General features: G+C 33.8%; 3 protein-coding genes across 3 annotated transcripts; 1 reads left to right on the top strand and 2 right to left on the bottom strand.

The window, feature by feature from the left end:
* The first annotated feature begins 7,690 nt into the window (after nt 1-7,690).
* LOC125875668 (LRR receptor-like serine/threonine-protein kinase RGI3) lies at nt 7,691-11,377 on the top strand. The gene is made up of 2 exons (XM_049556677.1): nt 7,691-10,678; nt 10,874-11,377. Exons 1-2 carry the CDS (start codon nt 7,894-7,896, stop codon nt 11,338-11,340), a joined length of 3,252 nt encoding a protein of 1,083 aa, XP_049412634.1. The 5' UTR covers nt 7,691-7,893; the 3' UTR covers nt 11,341-11,377.
* Nucleotides 11,378-12,492: 1,115 nt separating this feature from the next.
* Nucleotides 12,493-16,111, bottom strand: LOC125875669 (uncharacterized). Its single transcript, XM_049556678.1, has 6 exons — nt 15,978-16,111; nt 14,386-14,669; nt 14,189-14,297; nt 13,748-13,840; nt 13,361-13,448; nt 12,493-13,092 (listed from the first exon to the last, which is right to left on the bottom strand). The coding sequence occupies exons 1-6, from the start codon at nt 16,040-16,042 to the stop codon at nt 12,802-12,804; spliced, it is 930 nt and encodes a 309-aa protein (XP_049412635.1). The 5' UTR covers nt 16,043-16,111; the 3' UTR covers nt 12,493-12,801.
* A 636-nt stretch (nt 16,112-16,747) lies between these two features.
* On the bottom strand, nt 16,748-25,036 carry LOC125875667 (kinesin-like protein KIN-14F). The gene is made up of 18 exons (XM_049556676.1): nt 24,769-25,036; nt 24,114-24,304; nt 22,279-22,442; nt 21,877-22,017; nt 21,413-21,772; nt 20,915-20,983; nt 20,592-20,804; nt 20,374-20,455; nt 20,165-20,260; nt 19,912-20,091; nt 19,660-19,766; nt 19,368-19,546; nt 19,090-19,254; nt 18,756-19,009; nt 18,406-18,569; nt 18,150-18,317; nt 17,356-18,065; nt 16,748-17,279 (listed from the first exon to the last, which is right to left on the bottom strand). The coding sequence occupies exons 2-18, from the start codon at nt 24,283-24,285 to the stop codon at nt 17,033-17,035; spliced, it is 3,471 nt and encodes a 1,156-aa protein (XP_049412633.1). The 5' UTR covers nt 24,286-24,304; nt 24,769-25,036; the 3' UTR covers nt 16,748-17,032.
* Between the last annotated feature and the right edge of the window lie 198 nt (nt 25,037-25,234).

Raw genomic sequence — 25,234 nt, 5'->3', positions numbered from 1 at the left:
ATCCTAAATTGATAGATTTGTATATGAAATCAAGGGGAAATATAAAGCTAGAAGCTCTCTAAGAAGTCATAATTTGAATTATTTTTTCTTTCAATAAACTGGGGTTCTGTATAATAATTCATCTCTTAATCATTATTTTGTTGGGGAAAGTTTTGTACCGTCCAGCTCGTAAGCAAACAGGTTCACTATGAACCATGGCACGTTTTGCTTTTTAGTTGACATGAAAATTGCATTAGAAATTTCTTATGTTGTGTGTTGGAAGTTTCCAATTAGAGTCCACGCCCCAGTTGGGTCTGTTGTTTTGCTAATTCATACTCGGCCTAGTTCACATCGTTTTAACAAGCCATACCCTCTTAAATCGAGTATCTACTAGGTGTAGCAAGTTCTAAATTCTGTCTCGATAGGCTATTTGTATTTATATAACTATAAAATTTATAAATGAAAATCTCAAAAAGAGTGGTTGTACTTTTGTTTTCGACTTCAATTATGATTTCTATTTAGCAACTTTAATCAAAAGGAGTACTCCATAATCATTTTCACTTTTTCAGCATGCCCTTGTTTAATGTGAGCCAGAACACCTTGTGACATCTCGTTTTCATTTTTTTTTTATAATCGTTATATTCGAGTCAGTTCACACGTACCTTAATTAATCTCATGGAATATCTACCATCTCTACTAGCAACAAGTATGAATTATTTTGTTTACCAAGTCTAGAACATATGAGAAATCATTTACTAGTATTTCTTGTCTTTACTGAAATTTGAATCTGAGACCTCATGATTCTCGATTCACTTCATCGTGACATCATTAAATTTAATAGGCTTCTTTTTTCCTTTTTCCTTTTTCTTTCTTGTTGTGTGTAGCATACAAACATTGACTCATCAAGTAATCATCATCAAAATTAAATATTAGAAGTTAGGTCTCTAGGTAAAAGTTAGGAACTTAAATAAACTTATTAAACTCTAATGGAAGAAGGTCACACACCACATTTCGACCCATTTATGTGTATGTTATAAGTTATAATATTAGTCAACTAAGCCTGAAATTAAGGAAGGATAATGACAAGAGAATTGCAATTTGGAGACAGTGATATGACATTTAAAGTGACCTTGATTAGACAGGCCTAATCTTTGATTTATCAATTAATTATTATATTAGAGTAATGTGATGATCAAAATAAAGCTAACACGTACGATCGACAAATTGAAAAAGTTAAATGGGTCATTGTCAATATCACTTTGGTGTGGCATTTAGCTAATAGAAAAAAAAAACAAGATATAGACAAAAGATTGCTGAAATTAAGTTTTGTATTCAATGAATGTTGTTAATCTAAAATATTTACTTTGATGATTATGACATGCAATCACAAAATTATTAAGCCGGTGGTACTCGACAATGTTCTTTTTATTTAAGCGATTTTTGTATGATAATAATTTTTTGGGTTGTTATAATCAGCCTCGGATCTAAAATTTTCACTTAAAAATTTAAAAATAAAATATAAAAAGTAATGGATTTTGAATCCGCACCTAGTTTTAATCCAACATGACCTTTGGGTCAAGTGATAACGCGGGGCTCTACGTACTAGCTTATTCCATCTTAGGGCATACACATAAAGAGTTTGTATGGGCTTCAATGGGTATAAATACTCGATGATCAATACACAAGACACACAATTAATCTCTAGATAAGCTCATAACTTTTTCTCAATGGATCATGCAAATTTAGTTCAAGAAAGAGATTATGAAATCCGTAAATAAAGTCTTATATTGATTGTTAGTAACAAAAAAAAAATGTTACATATAAGAAGTACTAAATATTCTTAATAATGTGAGAATTCTTTTGAAAAAATTATACAAATATGACTTAAGCCGACAAAATCATATTATTCAAAAGAATGTTTTGAATTGTTATAGCCTAACCATACAAAACTAAAACACGTAATTGTAATATAAAACAATCATTATACATAATTTAAAGTATAAATTATAGGAACCACATATTATAAGTACTAAATAACATCCTATCCCTTCTAGTTTTCTATTTATCAAAAATCCCTTAAAAATGATGTTTGCGGGATACATAACGTTGTGCACAGGATACATTAGGTTTGATATATTTCACATAGCGGGATACATAGCGTTGTGCACGGGATACATGCGGGATACATAACGTTGTGTACAGGATACATAGTGTTTGATACATTCCACATAGCGGGATACATAGGTAAAATAAGGGATTTTTGAAATTTTTGAAATAAATAGGGATAAATGAATATTAAGGTAAGTAAAGGAATGTAGTTAAGTAATTTGTTCATAAAATTTATTAGACATTAATCATTAATCAACTTTTTCACTAATTCCAAAATGGAGGATATGGTTAAATTATTTTGTGGGCTTAGAGGGTCCACCTACTATCCANTTATAGCCTCGCCATACAATATAAAACAATCATTATATATAATTTAAATTTATTAGACATTAATCATTAATCAACTTTTTCACTAATTCCAAAATGGAGGATATGGTTAAATTATTTTGTGGGCTTAGAGGGTCCACCTACTATCCAATCAACTTTTTTATAGTCATAATCTTAACTCACACGAGTGGGCTAATATCAAAAAGCCCATGCATCATCCCATATGAACAAGGTGTCTTTCAACTTTCTAATTTTTTATTTTTATTTTTATAAAAAAATAACGAAATATTCAAAGTAATTTATACGCACTTCAATTAATTCATTATAAAGTCCGTTATTGGTGGGGAAGTAAGCATTTGAATAAACGGATTTACACAATGTATATTATAATTGAAAACTAAATCAATCTCGTATTATGTGTATTCTTCGAATTTCAACATGTATTGTTTTTTAATCAGATTACAATTTCTAAATGACTCTTTCATGTTATACATGTATCACAAAAAATGATACTTCTTATTATATTACTCTATGGCATTATATAGTTTTGTAACAGTAGGTTCAAATTAAATCTAGTAAACAATATATAAATAAACATACCATCATTATTATCTTCATAGATATATTCTTTTTGCATAATAAGGTTAAGAAATTCTCTAATAATTGTTATATATTTTATTCAACTTAGAAACAATGGAAGACAAATAATTTGGAACTTAATTTTATTGCCAAAAAAGACAAAAATAAAATACTCAAATATTTCAAAAGAAATAGAGGTGGAGGAGTTGTGGGAGGAACATGGGGCACATTCACATATATATAGTTGGTGGCATTGATGGTATATAATATAATTATAATATATAGTCAAATATTAACTCTATGGAACATCCACAAACTCCTATTGTTCTTCTCTCATTATTCGATATATGTTTTAAAAATTCAACTAATCTGGATACGCCTTCAGCATAGGATGCTCTATAATATCAAAAATAATTTCATATATAGAATTCGAACTTTAAACTTTTGAATAAGGATGAAATAGTATTTACTACTCCATCGCAATATTTGATGGTTCTTGTTTTTGTTTATTCAAATTTTCCTTACTAGGATAAAAACAATATTTGTCCATGATTGGTAATGTGAGATTTTAATTATTTGGATAAATTATAAAATCCAATCATTTCATGTTCTCATGTGAGCACCAATTTAAACAGATCAATGTCATGTGGCATGCATTTGCTGAGATCTATATCATTGCTCACGTGATCACATATAATAATTTAAATAAAAATAGAGTAGATATTGAATCTTTAGATCTTAAAGAAATAGGCAAATAAATTCACAAAAATAATATTTTTAAAAAAAGTCTGCAGAATGAGGTGAAGTTTCTCTTCTTTTATTTTTATTTTTAGTTTTAGTTTTAGATGAAAAAACAAAAGTATTAGGAGTAATATTATATCGAATTAATAATATAATCATACAGAGTATAAATGATAGAAAACCCTAGCTCCAATTAAAACGACACGTGTCTAATAATTTTGGACGATATATCTAATTTTTAATTTTAAATAAAATTCACAAATTCGCCTCTTGATAAATAAGTATGAAAATAAAAAGGGGAAATTAATGCTTCTTATCAGACGCCTTTTCATTTTCAAGATTCAAGTCTGAAAAATCTTATCGACGATGAAAAAAAAAGTACTGCATAAATTAATTACAAACCACATTCTCAATGCTTCTCTTATATATTTACCATATGAACCACAAGAAAAATATTTCACCATCAATGCTACTTCATTGAAAATGAGTAGCTTTTAATTAAATAGACAGTTACTCTACACATTGATTTTTTTCCCAACTCCAACTATATAGTATAATTGTCAGACATCTTTTTACTCAAAGAGAATGACTATTCACTAGATTGCTATAAGTAACAAATGTGATTATTTTTTTTCCTACATTAAAATCAACAATTACTTTCTCAAAAGGTACTACTTTTTTTTTTCATGACTTAAAAAAGAAAATGGTGAAGATTCCATTATCATATAGTACATAAATATTTTCATCCCATTTTTTGAGTTTTTCTTCTTTTTCACTTCTTTTTATGTGTCATATATCACTTTGAATTAGGTTCTTTTTTCAAATCTTTATAGAAGAAATGTTAAATGATTTGAAAAGTTATTAAATTAGTGTGGAGCAAAGATATATGTTACAATAGAATGAGCATGCGATTTATAGACAACGACTTGGTTAAAAGAATCAAATCAAGATAAAGGATAATAAATCCTGATACGTAAGGCTATTGTTACTTTTTACGAACATAAACTTATGTGATTTTGTTTATAATCCTAATGAAATTTGAGTAAAGCTAATCGGCTGATATTGTATTTATGAATGTAAACTTTGCTTAAGTCAATACCTAGCTAGTTGGTTCTCCCTTAGCATTTAGGTCAACCGTTAATTTAGCTACAACCCATCATCATTTATCTTACGTGGCTACACCACTGACTATTAATGAGGAAAAATGAATTAATAACATCTTCTTAAGTGAAAAACCCGTGATCGAATTAAGCTAAATTTAAAAGTAAGAGGATTGAGATCTAATCTACAATTATTTTTTTTAAATAAAGAAAGCAATTTAAAAAAATTTAAGTTGTTGTACTTTTGTCTCTCCCATTAAAGGGCAGTACTCTTTTTCTTTTTATTTTTAAGTATTATTTTAAGACAAGATTAATATTCTTCCCGACAACATGACCTCAAACTTTTGCAATTTAATTAAATTAATTAAAGCTTAATTATTTTTTTAAAAAAATTGCATGTTCTCATCACTACTACAGTACTACTAGAAGAGATCTCCATCTTAATGATAATATTATAAGTATAATTATTGTATTACAAATACATTATATTATATTATTTATTATTCATATGCACTTATTCTTCTACTACCTCCTAAGAATTATGGATCCAGATCCCCAAGCTTTAAATTAACAATATGTTTTTGCCCTTTAATTATTTGTTTAATTTTGGGTGAGAAAGATTAGAAAGGTAATCCCTTATGCTTAGTTATTTTTTATGAAAATTATCCATTATTTGTTATGGCAAATGGCAAAAAAGGTTTAAGTTTACTTCTCTATTATACAAAATGTTTAATTTTACCTTTTATTATACTTCATAGTTGTTCATAGGGGTGTCAAATGGTCGGATTGAGTTGAAATTGAAGATATTAAAATGGAATTTAAATAGAAATCAGGTTGGGTCTTGACCCACCCAAGTTTACTTGGGGCTCAAATGGGTTGGGTCTTGACCCGCCCAATTTGACCCGATTAATCTCAATAATTTTAACATAGTTATATTTAACTTTTATAATTACAATGCGAATTTCATCTCAAGATTTTTTTTAAAAAGTAACAAATGTATAGATAAATCCTAAAAGATGTTAAATAGATAATAATTCATACCTTTAATATAGGAACATATCTTAGTAAAGAGTTTTAAACGAGTTGAAATTGGAGATTGAATTGGGCTGAATTGAAGATTCTCAAAATGGGTTAGACTTGAATGAGTTGAGATTGAACCCAATTCAAATTATCTTGAGTCCAACCCTTAAAATTCTGGGCGGGTTGAACGGGTTACCTATGTTTGGGTTCATTGTTGACACCCCTAGTTGTTCATATCTTTATCATTAAGCAATCGTCTTATATTTGTTTTTGATTTAAATGGAGGTTCAACATGAGCTTGGTCTAATTCACATATCAAAATACTTCATGAAAAATGTTCAAACTTTACGTTTTTACTATGGTTTAAGATTACCACCAATCATCTTCAGGTTGTAGCTTCACTATAATCAAGAGGCCGTAACACAAGACAAATCGTTAAAGATAAGGATATGAATGATCCAAAAATATAATATAAGGTAAAATTAACATATTTCGTATAGTAAGAAGACATTCTTGACCTTTTTTTCTTTTGTTAGTTTTATCCTTTTCTTCATTCTTTAGTTTGCTTTTTGAAAGCCAGTCGATATATATGCTGGTGTGAAAAGATAAATATCTGATGAAATAGTCAAGACATGCTTTTTGATAGCCAATTGTATATGTTAGTATGAAAAGATAAATATATGATGAAATAGTTGGGACATGCTTTTTAAGAGCCAGTTGATATCTATACTGATATAAAAAGATAAATATCTGATGAAATAGTCGAGATGTACCGAAACTTGATTTTGTCCTCTACTTCATCACAAAGTCATTACTAACCATAGGTATTATATAACTATAACATGTGGCTGACTCATACTATTGTACATGAGATGATGGACCATTTTTGTACCTTTTATTTAAAACCATTTGAAAGAACATGCTCTTCTTCACTACTTTGGAAACCAAAAAATATTTACCAAAATAACCCTATCCTGACCCCTACCCCTAAAAAACCAAACAAAAAGTAAATTCTTAATGAATTGTACCTTGTAATTATATAGACAACAAGAATTGCAGGAACTGGTCCTCATAAAGAGTTATTATTTGTAATGGTGCTGGCCTCATTTCAAAATCAGACATTAATTTTACAACTAAAAAGAAAGGGATAGGATAATTATACATTTAAAACCAGCATTTATTTGTTTCCCTTTGCGCCATACAATTCAAATTAATATTGCTCGGATTTTTAAAAAATACTCTAAGCTATCTAACGTAACAAATTCTTCTAAAATAATGCATGTATAAATGATACGACACATGTGCTGCCAAGCGGCCGTGCATAATAGATGCGGTGCCAAAATTTACTTAAGATAATCACATCTCTACTAGACAACGTTAGGAATCATGACCAAGAGAAGAATCTTTTTCGACATATAGTTCAAGTCGAGAATAGAGTCAACAGACATAATTTGGATGGGTCTTGCCGGTATCAACAACCAAAAACAACAACTAACTATGACTCTTAACCAGACAACGTAACGTCCCAGGCATAGAGGAGATTCGAGCAATAGGGAACACTTAGATGACATTTTTCTTCTTGAGCTGAAATAAGTAGATTGTGAGGTCGTTACGCTCCTTGTCCCCAAAATAAGGGAATATGTTATCTTGCTCCACTCTAGCTTAGCTGGCCAAGTGTTCCTAATTTGTGACAACAAATAAGTCACAATAAAATAACATTTTTTAAAAAGTCCGAACAACATAGAGTGAACTTATTAGACTTGTTATGTAACAAAAGAAAACAAAGAAAGAAAGATAAAGATGGTATTGATATAAACATTAATATATGAATAAATAAATCCAAATGAAGCCATCTGCATCATCAACTCTGAATTAACAACTATCACCAAAGTTCAATAATAATAATAGAAAAATTCAAAGTGCTCTTGGATCCAGATCTTCTTCTGTTTTTCCTCTATAAACAAAACATGGGGTTCCCCCCTTTACAATCCCAAAGTCCTCAACTTTCTCTCTTCTTCCCTCTTAGCAGCAGCAAACAATGCCTGCTCCTTCAACATATCCCTTTCTTCTTCTTCTTTTACTTTTCCTCTCTTCTTGTTATTCACTTGATGTACAAACTCAAACACTTCTTGCATGGAAAAAAACATTAAACATAACTTCCAATGATGCTTTAACATCATGGGATTCTTTAGATAAAAGTCCTTGTAATTGGTTTGGCATAAACTGCAATTCCAATGGTCATGTTGTTAGTATAAGTCTTAAATCAGTTGATTTACAAGGTCCATTGCCTTCAAATTTTCAGTCACTTAAATTCTTGAACACTCTTGTTCTTTCATCTGTTAATCTTAGTGGTCCAATCCCAAAAGAGTTTGGAGATTATCTTGAACTTAAGTTCATTGATATTAGTGATAATTCAATCACTGGTGTCATTCCACAAGAACTTTGTAAGCTTATAAAGTTACAAACTTTATCACTTAGTTCAAATTTTCTTGAAGGTGATATTCCATCAGACATTGGGAATTTGTCTGATCTCAAGAAATTCTTGATTTATGACAATCAACTTAGTGGTGAAATTCCAAAGGGTATTGGAAAGTTGAAGAATCTTGAAGAATTTAGAGCTGGAGGGAATCAAAATCTTAAAGGAGAACTCCCTTTTGAGATTGGAAACTGTTTGAACTTGGTTTTTTTAGGCCTTGCTGAAACAAGCATTTCAGGGAATTTGCCAGTGTCAATTGGAAACCTGAAAAAGATTCAGACAATTGCAATTTATACAGCTCTTTTGTCTGGACCAATTCCAGAAGAGATTGGGAATTGTAGTGAACTACAGAACTTGTATTTGTATCAGAATTCGATCTCCGGTTCGATTCCAAGGAGTATAGGGGAGCTTAGGAAGCTTCAAAGTTTGTTGCTTTGGCAGAATAGTATAGTTGGTGTGATTCCAAATGAGCTTGGGAATTGTAAGGCTATTACAGTTATTGACTTGTCTGAGAATCTCTTAACAGGTACTATTCCTACAAGCTTTGGTGAACTTTCAAGTCTTGAAGAGTTGCAGTTGAGTGTAAATAAGTTATCAGGTACAATACCTACTGAAATATCAAATTGTACTAAATTGTCTCATTTGGAAGTTGACAATAATGGCATATCAGGGGAAATTCCTAATGAAATAGGTAAGTTAAAGAGTTTGACTTTATTCTTTGCTTGGCAAAATAATTTAACAGGTGAAATTCCTGTTTCATTGTTTAACTGTGAGAATCTTCAGGCTTTAGACCTTTCTTACAACAATCTTTTTGGTTCCATACCAAAAGAAATCTTTAGTTTGAAAAATCTAACAAAGTTGTTGCTTCTTTCCAATGATTTGTCTGGTTTTATACCAACTGATGTTGGAAACTGCACAAATTTGTATAGATTAAGAGTGAATAGGAATAGGCTAGGTGGTACTGTTCCATCAGAAATAGGAAAGTTGAAGAATTTGAATTTTCTTGACATGAGTGGCAATCACTTTATGGGAGAAATTCCTTCAGCAATATCAGGATGTCAAAATCTTGAGTTTCTTGATCTCCATTCGAACGCGTTTACTGGTTCTTTGCCAGAGAAACTGCCAGGGAGTCTACAGTATGTGGACATTTCAGCTAACAGGCTTTCGGGTTCGTTAAGTCCAAATGTTGGTTCTTTAACAGAATTAACAAAATTGAATCTTGGGAAGAATCAACTTTCTGGTAGAATTCCAGCTGAGATAGTTTCTTGTAGTAAGCTTCAGCTGTTAGATCTCGGGTACAATGGCTTATCAGGCGATATACCTAAAGAGTTGGGTCAAATACCATCCCTTGAAATCTCTCTTAACCTTAGTTGTAACCAGTTTACAGGAGTGATTCCAAGTGAGTTTTCAGGTCTTAGTAAATTAGGAAACCTTGATCTTTCCCACAACAAACTCACCGGGAATTTGGACGTTCTCACGAACCTTCAGAACCTTGTTTCACTCAATATATCATTCAATGACTTCTATGGAAAACTTCCCAATGTTCCATTCTTTCATAAGCTTCCTTTGAGTGATCTTACTGGAAACCAAGCTCTATACATTTCTGGTGGGGATGTGATCCAAACGGGGCCTGCTGGACATGCTAAAACCACCATGAAGCTTGCTATGTCAATCCTAGTCAGTATAAGTGCTGTGCTGGTGCTGCTAGCCATCTACACATTGATCAGGATGCGAATGGCGGCTAAGTATGGACCGGAAGTTGATACTTGGGAAATGACTCTTTACCAAAAGCTGGACTTTTCGATAGATGACATTGTTCATAATTTAACATCTGCTAATGTCATCGGCACTGGGAGCTCTGGGGTTGTCTACAGAATAATGACCGAAAATGGGGCGACTTTAGCAGTCAAGAAAATGTGGTCATCAGAGGGATCAGGAGCATTTGGTTCAGAAATTCAAACACTTGGTTCAATCAGGCACAAGAACATCGTACGCCTTCTTGGTTGGGCTTCAAACCAGAACATGAAGCTTCTGTTCTATGACTACCTTCCCAATGGGAGTTTGAGCTCATTACTCCATGGTGTTGGCAAAGGAGCAGCAGAATGGGAGAACAGATTTGATGTGGTCCTTGGAGTAGCTCATGCTCTTTCATACCTACATCATGACTGTGTACCCCCTATAATGCATGGAGATGTCAAAGCAATGAATGTATTGTTAGGCTCTAGAATGGAGCCGTACCTGGCCGATTTCGGGTTGGCAAGGATTGTCAACACTGATGTTGATGCAGACTTGTTGAAGGAGAGCCAAAGGCCTCATCTTGCTGGTTCCTATGGATATATGGCTCCAGGTAATTATTTTTACTGCATTTTTACTCATTATCTTAGATTGATGACGGAGAACGTAAAACTAGTCAATTTATGATGAATCCTCACAATACAAAAGATATTGTTGGTGTTGTACTCATTAGTCCTTATATCAGCTTGATTAGTTGCATCAACTTTTCTTGAATTGACAAAGACTCTTGCATATTATGTGTCCACAGAACATGCTTCGATGCAACGGATCACAGAAAAGAGTGATGTATACAGCTTTGGTGTGGTCCTCTTGGAGGTACTAACAGGAAGGCATCCACTGGACCCAACGTTGCCCGGTGGTGCACACTTAGTACAATGGATACGCGATCACTTACAAAGCAAGCGCGATCCAAATGACATTCTTGATCCAAAGCTTAGAGGCAGAGCTGACCCTGAGATGCATGAAATGCTGCAAACTTTAGCTGTTTCATTCCTGTGTGTGAGCACGAAAGCTGATGATCGTCCGATGATGAGGGATGTTGTAGCCATGCTCAAGGAAATTCGGAATGTTGATCCTGTTGTGTCCGAATCCGACTTGTTGAAGAAAAATGCAAGTGTAACACCTCTTCCAAAATCACCTGGCACCAAGAATGTGGATTCTCAAATGTCTTGTAGCTGCTCTTTTGTATTTTCTGATAACTCTATCTCCAAATAAGGCATCAAAATAGTAAACAAATTTGTGAATATAGCATGTTTTATTAGCAGTATGAGTTAGAGCAGATTATAGATTTTAAAAGGGAAATCATGTATTCTATTAAAGAAGTTTTCAATTTAGCATAAGCATTATAGAGTGAAAAGAACAATTTTCATCATTATCTGAAATTGGTAGACTTTTTACATATACCAATTCAAATGACTGTTCACTTAAGATAGTTTTCACTCGTCAAATTTGAAACTCTATGATAATGGCTATTTCCCAAAGACTTGGGCTAAAAAGTAGCATTTCTATGTTATTTTCTCACCAGCCTAAGCCTTTAGTAAGCGAATTGGTAAAAAGTAATAGATCTTTGGTTAAATAATTATGTGCATGCAAGTTGTTCTAGACATCGCCGTTATTAAAAGAAAGTACATGTGGGAAGTGAATCAATCATTGTGGGGAGAGGGTTTTGGAGTTATGTACCTTGAATTTATTGAATGCAAATTAAGATTCCCAATTGTCTTGTAAGAAATAGTCAAGCTACCAACTATGAGTTGGCCCCATCACATGATCATGTGATTTCTGATAAAAGCTTTAATAAGCAATTAGTAGGCTAGTGGGTTGGGGATGCATGTCACATAACTTCAATTTCAAGTTGGAATTTACCCTCATAATGTGGGATTTTGTGTAAAACCATGATACCATTTGCTTGAAAATAGTTTTATATATAACCAGGTCTCGAGTTTGAGCACTATGAAAATATCTTGATAAGGAGCGATTTCTCCTTTAATGAACCTTACACAACATTAATATGTAATTTGGTAAATGAATTCATATTTATCCAAGGGAAAATAATGATTAAATAAATACCACAACCATGAGAATGGACAGAATTACTTAAATCAAGGAAGACTACAAAAATGAAACTATTTGAAAATTTATTATTGTCTATTAATATATGAAAATATGCAGAAAACATGAAGTTGAATTTTTTTGATAATCCAGAAATCCCTTGGACAGGTGGAAGGATTCAAACCTCAACTCTTCTCCACTTACATATCAAGTTTTTGTCTATGGAAGGATTCAAATCTCATGACGTGCATCTAATCCACACATCACACTGCAAGTCTGCACTCTTATCACTAGATCAAAACCCGGGTGTAAAACATAAAAGTTGAAAATGGAAGCATTCTTATTTACAATCTGGTTAATGTGGCACAATACAGTACAATTTACTTTCAGTGAAACTGCTCACTTCCTGATACAACAAGACTTTAGGGCTTTTGAGCTCTTGCTTTCTGTGTTGATCTTAACATTTAAAACTATTTTTGAGATGGCAAAAATAGACCGAATAACCGATCCAGTTCCTTGTACTTCCACTAAGGGCCATTTTACAGTAGGAAGAGCTCTTGTCTACCTCGTCGAGCTAAGGCAACATCAAACAGATCATTATAATCCCTTTGACTGAGTAAATGGGCTCTATTGAGGATAGCTGGATTCTAACTTCTTAAGTATGAAACTAACCACGCTCCAATCAAAGCCACGGTACTGAAGCCAACGAATAATCCTTGCTTTACGTTTTTCTCTAGGCACGCCTTGCCCTTTAAGCCACTGTTTAGATGCCTGGACAAACAATTGATCCAGAGAATGTTTTGATATAGCATGTCCTGATTCTGTTGATTCTTGCTCTTCACCAGCTTTGTTGTTCTTGAAGACCATTTTTATGGCATTGTCTGCATCCACCTCACTTACACCCTTCTTGATCAAGGCCTAAACAAAACAATGACAAGGCCATTCAATGGGCATAAACCCGGGGAAAAGGAAAATATCTGATTATCCAGGGGTATTTCAACGAGTGATTTAGCAACTACTACACATCACTAGCCTGATGAAAACCAAGTTTGGAAGGGGGAAAAAAAGAGAAATTGTAGGTGAGGATCATGCTATTAACCATACAAACAATTGACTCTACACAAAAGAAAAAAAAGTAGGCTCAAAATCTCAATTAGTGAAGCAGTTCACAAAGAGGAAAATTTACTTGCTTGATTCGTCGTGGACCCCAACTTGAGGAAGACCATCTGGACCGAGAAAACATTTCAGCATACAGACCGTCATTGATTAAACCCCTAGAGCAACACACAGAACAGATCCAGATGAGGCCAATTATGATGAAATTAAGAAGGATCAGTGAAATACGAACTCATAAATGACACGTAAAACCCATCACACTATGTTCTTCAATTTACCCTTTAGCAAGTTTAAGTGTAGCACTTCACTCTAGATAACAATAGAAAAATGTAGGTGAACAAGTGACAAATGAGTACCAATAGCCAAAATGTAACAGAGACTTGAAATAACATTTCTGTATTATCGAAGACACGGTTGACAACTATGATGGGAACATCAAGATTCCAGTTTGATTTACCTGGTATGGAAATCTGTTATTACAGCATTAACAACATTGACTGTAAACTTTCTTCCCAGGAGCTTCTTCTTCAGTTCTACAGCCGTAAGTGCTCTGCACAGTAAAAAAGCATGCATCAAAAAGTGGTTCTCTTTGCATCAGTCTAAGGGCCTCTATTCTTAGCTTCAATGGTTGGAAAGATAATTCATGTGCATCAACAAAGGTCAAACAGTTTCATCGTTCACACATCTTTCTCTAAGTGAAATCAATGCTCACACAACTCTATGCGGTATGCCCATATATAATTAAGGAGATGAATGTTTTATCCATCTAGTATAAAACTCAGAGAGTCAGAGTCATCAACACTCAGGTTGCAAGTAAGATCAGTACAGTGAGCTAATAATAGTTGACAGCAAATAATAACTACCAGATAGAGAGAGACGAGACATTTAATATTCTAACCTTGAAGCAAGTAATCGAACTGCGATTGTTTCAGCATCTTGCCTAGCTTTATCAGTTTCAACTATACCATGTTCAAGTACAAAATCTTCATCAACTTCATCTTCCTTCCCTGAAATTCCATATTCAGCCTCTTATTTGAATTTGAGTTTCACCTACAGGTAGAAACAACAGAGAAATGTGAATGAATTCAACCATACCCCATTCAACCTCATCATCTAGGCTGGTGATAAGCTTTTGATTATGATTTTGAGACTTGGAATGAAAAGGTATATCTCCATACTTCAACCCTCCACCGACAGAAAATTCAGTTTCCTGAACATTCCGGTTTAAGAAGCTATGTTTTTCTCTGTCCAAAGAGTGCTTCTTTGGCAAAGCAGATTCTGACTCTTGGCATTCATTAGATCTCTTAGGAATGTGCCTGACTGGAAAAGCGCTATAATCTCTGCCTCGGGAGCAGCTTATGGCACTGAACTTCTGCACCCTAATAATTATATATTCATATCATACTAAAACAAACCATTTTTTTGGACTAACATACATACAAAGCCAACCATAGTTATACGCCCATTTCAATAAATTGTGTATGAGCTGCACTATATTTCATGGCCATATTTGCCCTAAATATCAAAGATTTGCTTAGCCAAACCATGAGACGCAAGTACCAATTCAAGAATTTTGAGAACGAACTGCTTAAAACATTTCTATGTGCAGGTTTGCAAAATAAATTTCAAATTTGCTTAACAAATCCACGTAATACAAGTACTCATTTTGAGAAGTTGAAGAATGAACTGCCCTAATCTTTTCTATGGTTAAATTTGCTCTAAAGATCAAATCTTAGCTTAACAGATTCATGTAACACAAGTAACCATTTCAAGAATTTTGAGAATAAACAGCGGTACTCTTTTAGTTAAATGGTCATGTTTACCCTAAAAATCAAACCTTTTTTTAACTAATTCACATAACACAAGAACTTAATCAAACCTTTTCTTCACAAATCCATTCACACAAGTACCCATTTCAAGAATTTGGAGAATGAACTGCTATAATCTCTTCCTATTGTCATGTTTTTCCTAAAGATCAAACCTTTTCTCTAGAAACCCCACGTAACACAAGTACCCATTTCGATAATTTGGACAATGAACTGTAATAATCTTTTCGATGGTCACATTTGGCCTACAAAAATCAAACCTTTTCTTCACTAAATCCACTCACACAACTACCCATTTCAAGAATTTGGAGAATGAACTGCTGTAATCTCTTCCAATGGTCATATTTTTCCTATAGATCCAACCTTTGCTTAAAAACCCAACATAACACAAGTACCCATTTTTGATAATTCGGACAATAAACAGCTGTTATCTTTTCTGTGGTCATTTTTGCCATAAAAACTAAACCTTTTCTTCACTAAATCTACTCACACAAGTACCTATTTCAAGAATTTGGAGAATGAACTGCGGTAATCTCTTCCTATGGTCATACTTGTCGTAAAGATCAAACATTTGCTTAAAAATCCAACATAACACAACTACCCATTTTCAACAATTTGGACAATAAACTGCTGTTATCTTTTCTATAGTCATTTTTGCCATAAAAATTAAATATTTGCTTAACCAACCCACTTTACAGAATCACAGAAGCCTTAAAAGAAATGTCAGGTTATAAAAATACTATTCTATAACATCAAGAAATGCAGTAATATGAGTGAACATGACAGAACTCCAGTAAACATAGTTGCAGCTGCTAGTATAAAGAATTTAATATAAATTCTCAAGTGAGTGAAATTGCTAACCAGGGGATGATAATGGCTCTAGAATGAAGCTGGATTGAAGCTTTAATTATGAAAGAAAGTGCCATGTTCTGTTTCCCAGCGCTAGGGCTTGGTACATTTTTATTTGGCAAAAGTGCCAAAAATGACTCTTGAACAGTATTTTATGCATTTACTTTGCTTTTTTTTTTTTTGCACAAATATATGTCTCAAAGGAGTATGTGACTAATTTCTGGCACATGAAAAAATCAATAAACTAACTGGATAAAGTTTAAATCTTGAATTTATATTACGCTGAAATATTGGAAACAAACACACCGGAAATTCCTAATATTTGCTAATATATTGCTCAATCGTACGCAATTTTCGATCATTATATAGTGTTTTTTAATTATAAAAATAATTTGTTCCAAAAAAGTTGTCTAAATGGTTTTAAGTTGCAACAAAAATAAAAATAAAACTATTTACTAAATAGTACTGTCAAAAAGAGATATCTCCCAAAAAAAAAATGCACTACTATTCGTCAATTACATTTTTTGTGATTAAATATTACTCATCTCTGTGTCATGCAATTAAAATTTCGAGATTTAAATTTTAACCGTGAACTAGAACATAAATTATTTATTTTTTAAAAAATTATATATTTAAATCTACATAAAAATAGAGTAATAATTAATAAATTAATGAATACTCAGTTGTTGAGTTTGCTTTGATGTAGTCTCTTGTTCAAATGGAGTATAAAGATGTTGTTTAAGAGTATCACAGAGAGAATATAACTCGAATGTTCATTATATCCACACAAAAGCCTTTGATGTTTCATTCCAAATATCCAAACAAAGAACAACTTTTTACATATATTTTAAAGTTTTATCAGTTTGTATTAATAAATACATGGCAATATATATCACTTCAAATGAAGTTTGAGGATATATTAGTGGTTGAAGTCCTCAATGACATCAACAACCATCTCAACTTTCTCAGTAATGAGGGGCATGCTCCAAAATGCATTAAGTGGCTGTACAAGAACTACCAAATTAGTTGATCCAAATGATGTGTAGTATATAAATATCAAACTTCTCTCAGGGCAAAAACATGAATTTTCCGCGTGGTGTTGATCTGCTTCTTCTCAATTCTGGAGCCAATGAGTTGCTCACTTCCTTTGAATTTCGAGCAATTCTATTGACATTCGATGGTTTATCTTCTGGTTTCCTGAATTCAGGATTGAATGAATTGTTTACCTCAGCATTTCGAAGAATGTTGTTTCCACTTGATGGTCTGTCTTCATATTTACCAGCAAGAAATGCTTCAACTGTCTGTGATATTTCTCTGTATGAAATCAATTAGTTAATACAAAAAAATAGTTGTTATATAGTATGTTGATTCTCAAAGAAGTAGGCCTTACCGTTCAACGTTTTGGGAGTTCCTTGAGAAGCTTCTTGGAAGATGTCCATTACCAAACCTTATGGTTCCACTTATATTGGATCCAACAAATCCATTCTCATTTTCAGACTCAGAAACATCGCTTCTCTGAGCTTCATCCATCATTCCACCATGACATCCATCAGAAAGTAAGGTCACTGAAACATCTGATTTAATCTGTATTTTAGTTGATAACTGATGCTTGGATTTGATCTTGTTCTCATTTTTACTTTTCCTGATTGCACCTTGTCTTACATTAAGCACTTGCTTAAACTGCTCCTCGTCGTGTTCTGGAATTTTCCTGTTGCTCATCTTCTGGAGGCTATATAGAACATCAGAGATATTTTCCTGCCTGGATTGCTCTCTTGAACTCTGATATCCTCTCGTTCTATCCGAAGAGACAATAGCCGGCATATTGGTACTAGGCTTATTGATGGTGACAGGAGCACTACCAGGGAAAGGCAGTTTCATTACGGGTTGATTTTCAAATGTTTCAGGCTTGTTTCTGCTTCTGACATGAGCACCTCTATCTGTTGATATTGATCTTCTAACTGGTGGTGATGGTGATCTCCTCATGGAGGAGGCTGCTGATTTTTCCTCTGTGAGCAAGGGCATTTTTGGGATGAAATCCTTGTCCGTGAACTTCGAGGGAAACTGAGACCTCCTTTGTTTACCTGATGAACAGCTTCTTACCTATCTCACCACAACAGAAGTAAATAACAGTTGCAAGTATGATATGTGAATGGCATGTTTTACTTGGATTTCCAACTCATTTACCTCTCTAATGTCATCTAGAGGACGATGACTAGCTTCCGTTTTCAAGTTACTATTACCAATGTGTCTCATTGTTCGTAGAGGTGATGCTTGTCCTCGAACATTTACACCACTTTTTAGGAGTTCAAGTTCAGCTTCCTTCTTCTCCAGCACTTGCTTAAGGTTTGAGATCTAAATCAACCAGAAACAACACAAAGACGTCAATTACAGGTACAAGAAATTGTTTGATATTTTCAACCAGTGATTAAGAAGTTAAGACCTCATCTTTCATGTCTCGAATTTCACCAGTTTCTTTGTTAGATCGAGCTGCGCCAAGATCTATGGAAGCAACCCTCTCAGCAAATTTGAGGGTGCTAACTGTTTCTCCAAATGCATCTGCCTCTGGATTTATGTGCACGAACATCAACGTCTTTGCCTGACCACCTGTAAGGGAGTACAGAAGGTAAAAATGTTACTTTTTCAGGATTTTTGGTCTTTTTCAGCAGGACCATGCATGGGTGTAACAAGCCTAGCTAGTTCGACAGAGGAATACTATCATAGTTGGATGTGAAAATTATTGCATTTACGAATTAAACTCGAAAAAATGACCAAATAATGATTACTGTCTACCTAATGAGTCTTGTAATACTTGTGTAAGCTTGCTGTTTCTATAAGGAATATGTGAGCTCTTTTGTGCAAGAGCAGAGATAACATCTCCTAATGCTGACAAAGATCTGTTTATATGTTGCGCCTCCTTTAGTCTCTCGCCAACAGCTTCAGATTTATCTACTCTCTCACTTCCAGCTAAATCCACAAGGTGAAGGCAGCCTTTTAATGTAGATCCAGATACCAACTCTCTTCCTCGAACATGAACTGTCAGAATACTGCAAAAGTAGGAAGAAAATTAAAGAAGAATAACATCATGCAACAGTTCATAATGTTTATCTGCTTCTGTAACAGGTACCTGTGAGACCTGCTGCTCCTCTCATTTAAAGCAGTAGCACCGACAGCACGGTTCTTCTGCCCAATTCTCATCAAATCAAGAACATCTTGAGTGCATGTAACTGGAATCAGACTAGCATCAGGTACATTGAGGCCATTCAGTTGGGAGTTATTTCGTATTTCCAATGTATGAAATGTCAAGGTTAGACAACTAAATCCGAATTGTTTACTGTGTAAGTGTTGCAGTTCAGGTGAGCATGCTACTATTTAATTCATCATATATCTATGTGTAAAGGATATCGCTTGTTAGCTCCGTCAATGACTAAGAGATCTCTCACTTGCTCATTATATATCTCGATCATTTGGACTCCAACTTCATACTCTATCATGTCATGTCTTGCCTTTGTAGTGCTGAATAAATCACGCAAAGCACGATAATTTACACCCCATGTCTCCTCTGTGGTCAAGTCTGGACCACTCTGGAAGCATGAAATATATGCATTTGTAAGATATCAAAATGCAGCATACTGTTATCAATACTTGAAGTAACACAATATTCAATCCCATAAAACTTTATATCACTTAAAATTACCATGGTGTATGTCTTCCCTGAGCCAGTCTGTCCGTAAGCAAAGATACAAACATTAAAACCATCAAGGACAGTCCTAACCAACGGCTGAGTGTCCACGTATATTTGTTCTGAAAATACAAAAAGAATGATATTGATTAAGAGAAAACTCCACAAACACAATCTTGTGATAGAAAAGAATGAAATGTGCTACTTATTATAAATAGAAAAAGAGAGAAGGTGCTAGAGCAAGGCAAGGTGAGAAAGAAGACATACGTTGAGTTACTTTAGTTCCAAAGACCTTGTTGAAAGTGAAAATCTTCCTAGCATCTTTACCCTGCTTACGAGGATTGACAATCATGATATCTCCATTTTCTCCGATATAATCTACTGTGGACTGCATATCAGGTGGTCCTGATAGGAAGGGCCTAACTCTACAATATACTCTTATTGTCCCTGGTGAGAAGTAAAAACTTAATTTCCATGTCACAAATATTTTATATGAAAATATGAGAATTGAAGAAACTACCTTTTAGGTCCTGGACTTGATTGTAAAGCAATCGATTTTCTTCCAATACTTTGTGATAAGAAGACGAGGCCATCTCGAGTCCCTTAATATGGTGCACTGAGGAAAATCACTTTCAGAATCAAATACAGTAAAAAGATTATAGAAGTTGATAGATGGAACAGAAGTTTCATTCATTTTTGTACAAATAAGGACATTTGCATAGTACTAACCAAGCCTTCTAAATTCTTCTTCCCATCCTGACTTATACTTTTGAACATCTAGCTTGGTTTCTCTGCAAAAGATTTTGAGCTCCTGAACGATAAATTAACGAGACAAGAATTAGTCGTTTCCTCGTTAGTCTTTATTGTTTATTTGTGTTCCATACTATTTTCTACCAACAAATTGTTATCCATGATTCAATCAACTTGCTGTAGTCAAATTATCATACCTCCAACTCCTTTTGTTGAACATCAACTATTTCTTCATTGGCAGCGGTGAAACCATTATTACGGCAGCTGCTTTCACGTTTCCCACCACAAATGCATTCACTGGAGACCAAACTAGTTCTGTGGCGCAAATAGTTTGATATGGCTTCGAGAACTTCTGATCTTGATAAAGGACTGCACTCATCTGCCAATATTTTCTTCAGAAAAAGTCTGAGCTGCAGGTGTCAAAGTAACTATCAATCTACCACATCCGGTGACAACGCTAATTGGCATTAACGTTGGTATTACACAAGGAAATGCCTATGATAAAAGCTGATGTTGTTACCTGATTGCTCTGAGAAACCAGCAAGCCAGAGAAGTTCTTGACTACTTTCCTCAGCACAGCATCAATTACCTGCAAATGTTCATCCTTAGTACAAAAGAAGGAATGACACTTGGAATTTTTCTAACATGATATTCCTGAAAACTAGTAGACACCTACAATTGTGAGTGAAGAAAGTGAAGAAATAAGTAGCTTTGATATCAGTGTCAAATTTTTAAGTCGAAAGACGAAAAATTGTCACAGCAAGTTACGTCACTGTGGAGGAATGGTTATGATGTGTTAAGAAGATATGGTGATAGAGACTCAGATTGCAACATACACCTGGACTTCTTCACCTACATTCTGAATATATGGTAATCGGCGAAGTTCTTTATACCAACTACTTGATTGCTGATTGATTTTACAGAAGTTGTATCGATCTAATAAGCTGCGACTTCTATTGGCAGGTTACGATGTAATAAGAACTTCCTGTTTTTAGATAAACTACACAGTCTTACCTACCATTGAATTCAAAGGGAAGTCCTCAACTCCATTCCTCTCCATAAGATAAGCCTGTAGAAGCCCGAGACCAAAGCGATCAAAGAGGAAGGTCAGTATATTAGCAGCATTTGATTCTTCAAGCGAGACCTCGCTAGATAAATGGAGAAATTCCAACAGCTGGTCGAATTGTGATGACTCGGAGTCATCCACCGACTCATCTGCACTGTCACTACCACCAAATGAGGACGGTGATCCTTTAGGACAGGACGTGATCCTGACAGTTCCACCATACTTCCAAACTCCAATTCCTCCGGCTTGTTTCCATTCATAATATCCTTTTAGGCACAAAATGCAGTCTACAACTTTGTTTGATGAACCACCCTACAAGTTCAAAACCTTTGCTCAATACAATGTAGCTTGGAAAAACAATGTGAAACATACATACATATAATCCACGCCAATGTGAACAAACTGATTAGTCTAACCTTTTCAAGATCAGATGCTTCGAATGTTAAAAGCTGCATTTTGCCAACGGCTACAAGAAAATTCCTCATGTTCTCGAAGTATTGAATAGCAGATTGAGCTGCACATTCTGAGGACATATCAACCACTGAATTCACCACCACCTAATCTCAGGTATCAAAACATAGTTAGTTGCTTAAATGTTCAAGAATCCCTTCTTTTAAGGACATAAACTATGTTTAAAGTTACTAATCCCACATTTTATTGTTTATGTTTTGTGCATTTGACAGTAAGGGATATTGTAAAAAAGAATTACAACGTCAGTGTATATAACTTAAAATCTTTATGGTAACTAACTGAAGTTATGTTTTAGGTGATTTATTTTATACTAGCAATATGTAGAAGTTCAACTCTACTATAAGTACCTTGTGAACAGCACCAGGATTGACTTTGTTGAGGACATTGCAAAGAATGAGGCCATTGCGAAGAGCACAACGAAATTCTTCTTCACTTGGTTCTTTTGGGAGCACCTCCGATGCACCGGAGTCCATCTGCCTCAGCCATTCCGCCGCCTGGTACCTCCTTGCAGCTGCAAGTAATTAATATCTAACTTTAGTTAGAAATTTTAGAAGTAAATTAATAGTGTCATGTATGGCTTAATTTCCCCATGCATGGTATGTTCCCTAAAAACTTATATTAAGAGTATTATTAGTGATTCAGTTATCATATTATCTGTTATTGCTATTGCTACTTCTTTGTTATGTTTAACATGGCTTCTGGGAACCGTCTTTACTTTCACAAGGTAGGGGCAAAGTTGTATACACACCACCCTCCTCAGACTCCACACTCCACTCCCACATTGTTGTTGTATTAGTAATATTATTGTTCTTATACCTCCATTCCATTTCAGGGGAATGAACAAATAAATTCTTATATTGGTTATATTTTATGTGACTCGAACTCCTAACCTATATATTATTGGAGGTGCTTAAAAAATTATTAATCTTTCTTTAACAAAGTACTATCTGGGCTACTGAGGCTCCTGCAAATGGGCTCATAGACAGGCAATAATGTATAAGACATAGCCCTACTTAAAGGCAAAATCATTTTTTTTCCTTACAATATGCTTTCATGTACTTTTTTTCCTACCTAAAAATAGAGGCTCCTGAAATAGACCAGCCTTGAGGTCTAGTAAAAGACAGTGAGTCAAGATTTGAGATGAGATTTAAAAAAAAAACATTAATAAGGTACAATTATTAAGGCATGAGAAACATATTCGATAGTACAAGAGGAGGATCTAGCCTTAAAGTAATGATCTCACCTGAACTCAATAAAGCTTTAGCTTTTGTCAGACTTTAAATTCTAGATCTGCCCCTGATTACTACTCTTGAGTATGAGTGCATTTTGGCCCACATGTACATAAAAGTAGAGATATATTTTTTGGATCCAATCTTTATCTCAAGTCGTGTAGCATAAGGTTGGTAGTGCACCTTGGTGTTATTAATGATTATCAACTTCTTTTAAGCGTCATTTTAAGGAAAATACGATTAATTACCCTAATTAGATATCATTTTTTGTTAATTTAACTTTGTTTAGGCAAAAGTATAGTAATGGGGGTGGACCATATTGGCTACTAGAAACTTTTTTTAGTCTAAAGACTAGTGAACCAAACAACACAAAAGTTCACAACAACTCCACAACATCATGATGTGAGGGACATTCTTTTATTTTTTTAATTATTTTATTTCATCCTTTTCATCTTAAATTTAAATTCTTGGTGCAACAACACCACTAGTACCACCCTTAGAATCATCTTAGTTTATTTTGTTCGTATGTATAATCGTGGGTTGCCCTCGTCAATTTATACATACGACTTGTTATTTTTCACAATTATCTAACCAGCGAAGCTAAGTTGTGGTAAGGATATTCATTCAACTGAATCTCCCTTGCTACACAACTATAATGCACCATAATAAATGATATTATTTTGTTATATACAAATGATTAAATTCTCTTGACGTAAGGGAATATTCTAATATAATGGTAAAAGATTATTACAAAATTTAATTATGATCAAGGTTCAAATCTAAGTATGACATTTTAGGACTAGTAACTTTTCTAGCTTTGCCACTAAGGTCATGACCCTATGTAATTCGTTCTCATTTGTCTATAATGGATAGAATTACCTGATATCTACGCACTATGCACCGAGAGTAATGTGTCCGGACACTATTGTTATAAAAAAAGAATATTAACGTACCTGCTTCTTCAGCTTTTCTTTGAGCTAAATCACGATCGTTGAACATCTCCTCAGTGTAAGAAACTTCATTACTACTTGAATTATAACTCAAATTTCCCTTCAATCCTCTCAAATTCTTCACTGGACTGATGAACAATGAATTGCTCTGATTTTGATTACTCTCTTGTGGCATCTTCAATCTCCTCAATAAACTTCAAACAAAACACGAAATTTAGCGCACAGCAATAAATAGCGGAGCCAGAATTTTCACTAAGTGGCTCAAAATATGAAAAAATAAATATATAAAGAAGTCAAATGGCATTCAACATCTAACAAATAATTTTAATCGCGTATAAACACCTTAAGCAATTGGCATTAAAAGTTCATGCAAATTACAAGTACATGAATCATAAATCACATTTACTACTTACTATGGTTTTACGAATGAAACAGAGCACAGAACACATTATTTACTTACTAAGTAAGAAATTGAGCATTAATACAATCCAAAAATGTGAAGAATAGCAACAATCAAAGGTTGCGTTATAATTTTGAATTTATAGGTTCTGAATTCGAGAAAATGTATTATTTGAGCAAAAACTATTAAGTTCTGCCGAACCTGTAGACGAAACTCTAGCTCCACAGATATGGTATCAAAAATGAAGATTCAGTGTACCTGTCAGAGAGTGAAGAATGAGTAATCGCCGGCGCCGGCGCCGGAGAAAGTGAGTGAACTACAACGGATTCTGGAAAGTGAAAGGACAATGAAGAAGAAGATTAATTAAAAGGCATTAAACGGTTGTGGAATTTTGGATCTGAAAAGCTAAACAATATGAATTGATTGATCGAAAAAATTAACGAGTTTCTCGTGTTTGGTAATTAAGGATTCAAAAAAATATAGGGAGAGTTTGTTTTTTTAATGCAACGGATACAGAGAGACTCTGTTTTTTCAATGGAAAACAAAAGTTATCTTTATTGGAGTCTATTTTTAACGGTGAAGTTCACGGAAGTTGAAGAAGCATACAATATTCTTTTTATTTGGTTATCATTTCGTATGTTTTATTCCTACTTTTTAAAGTAGTACTATTATATTATTCATAAGTTCTGCTTCTGAAGAACTAACCTCTATTAAGCATGAAGTT

The sequence above is a fragment of the Solanum stenotomum genome, chromosome 9 (genome assembly GCF_019186545.1).
Source record: "Solanum stenotomum isolate F172 chromosome 9, ASM1918654v1, whole genome shotgun sequence".
NCBI lineage: Eukaryota > Viridiplantae > Streptophyta > Magnoliopsida > Solanales > Solanaceae > Solanum > Solanum stenotomum.
This window is presented reverse-complemented; position numbering and strand designations above follow the sequence as displayed.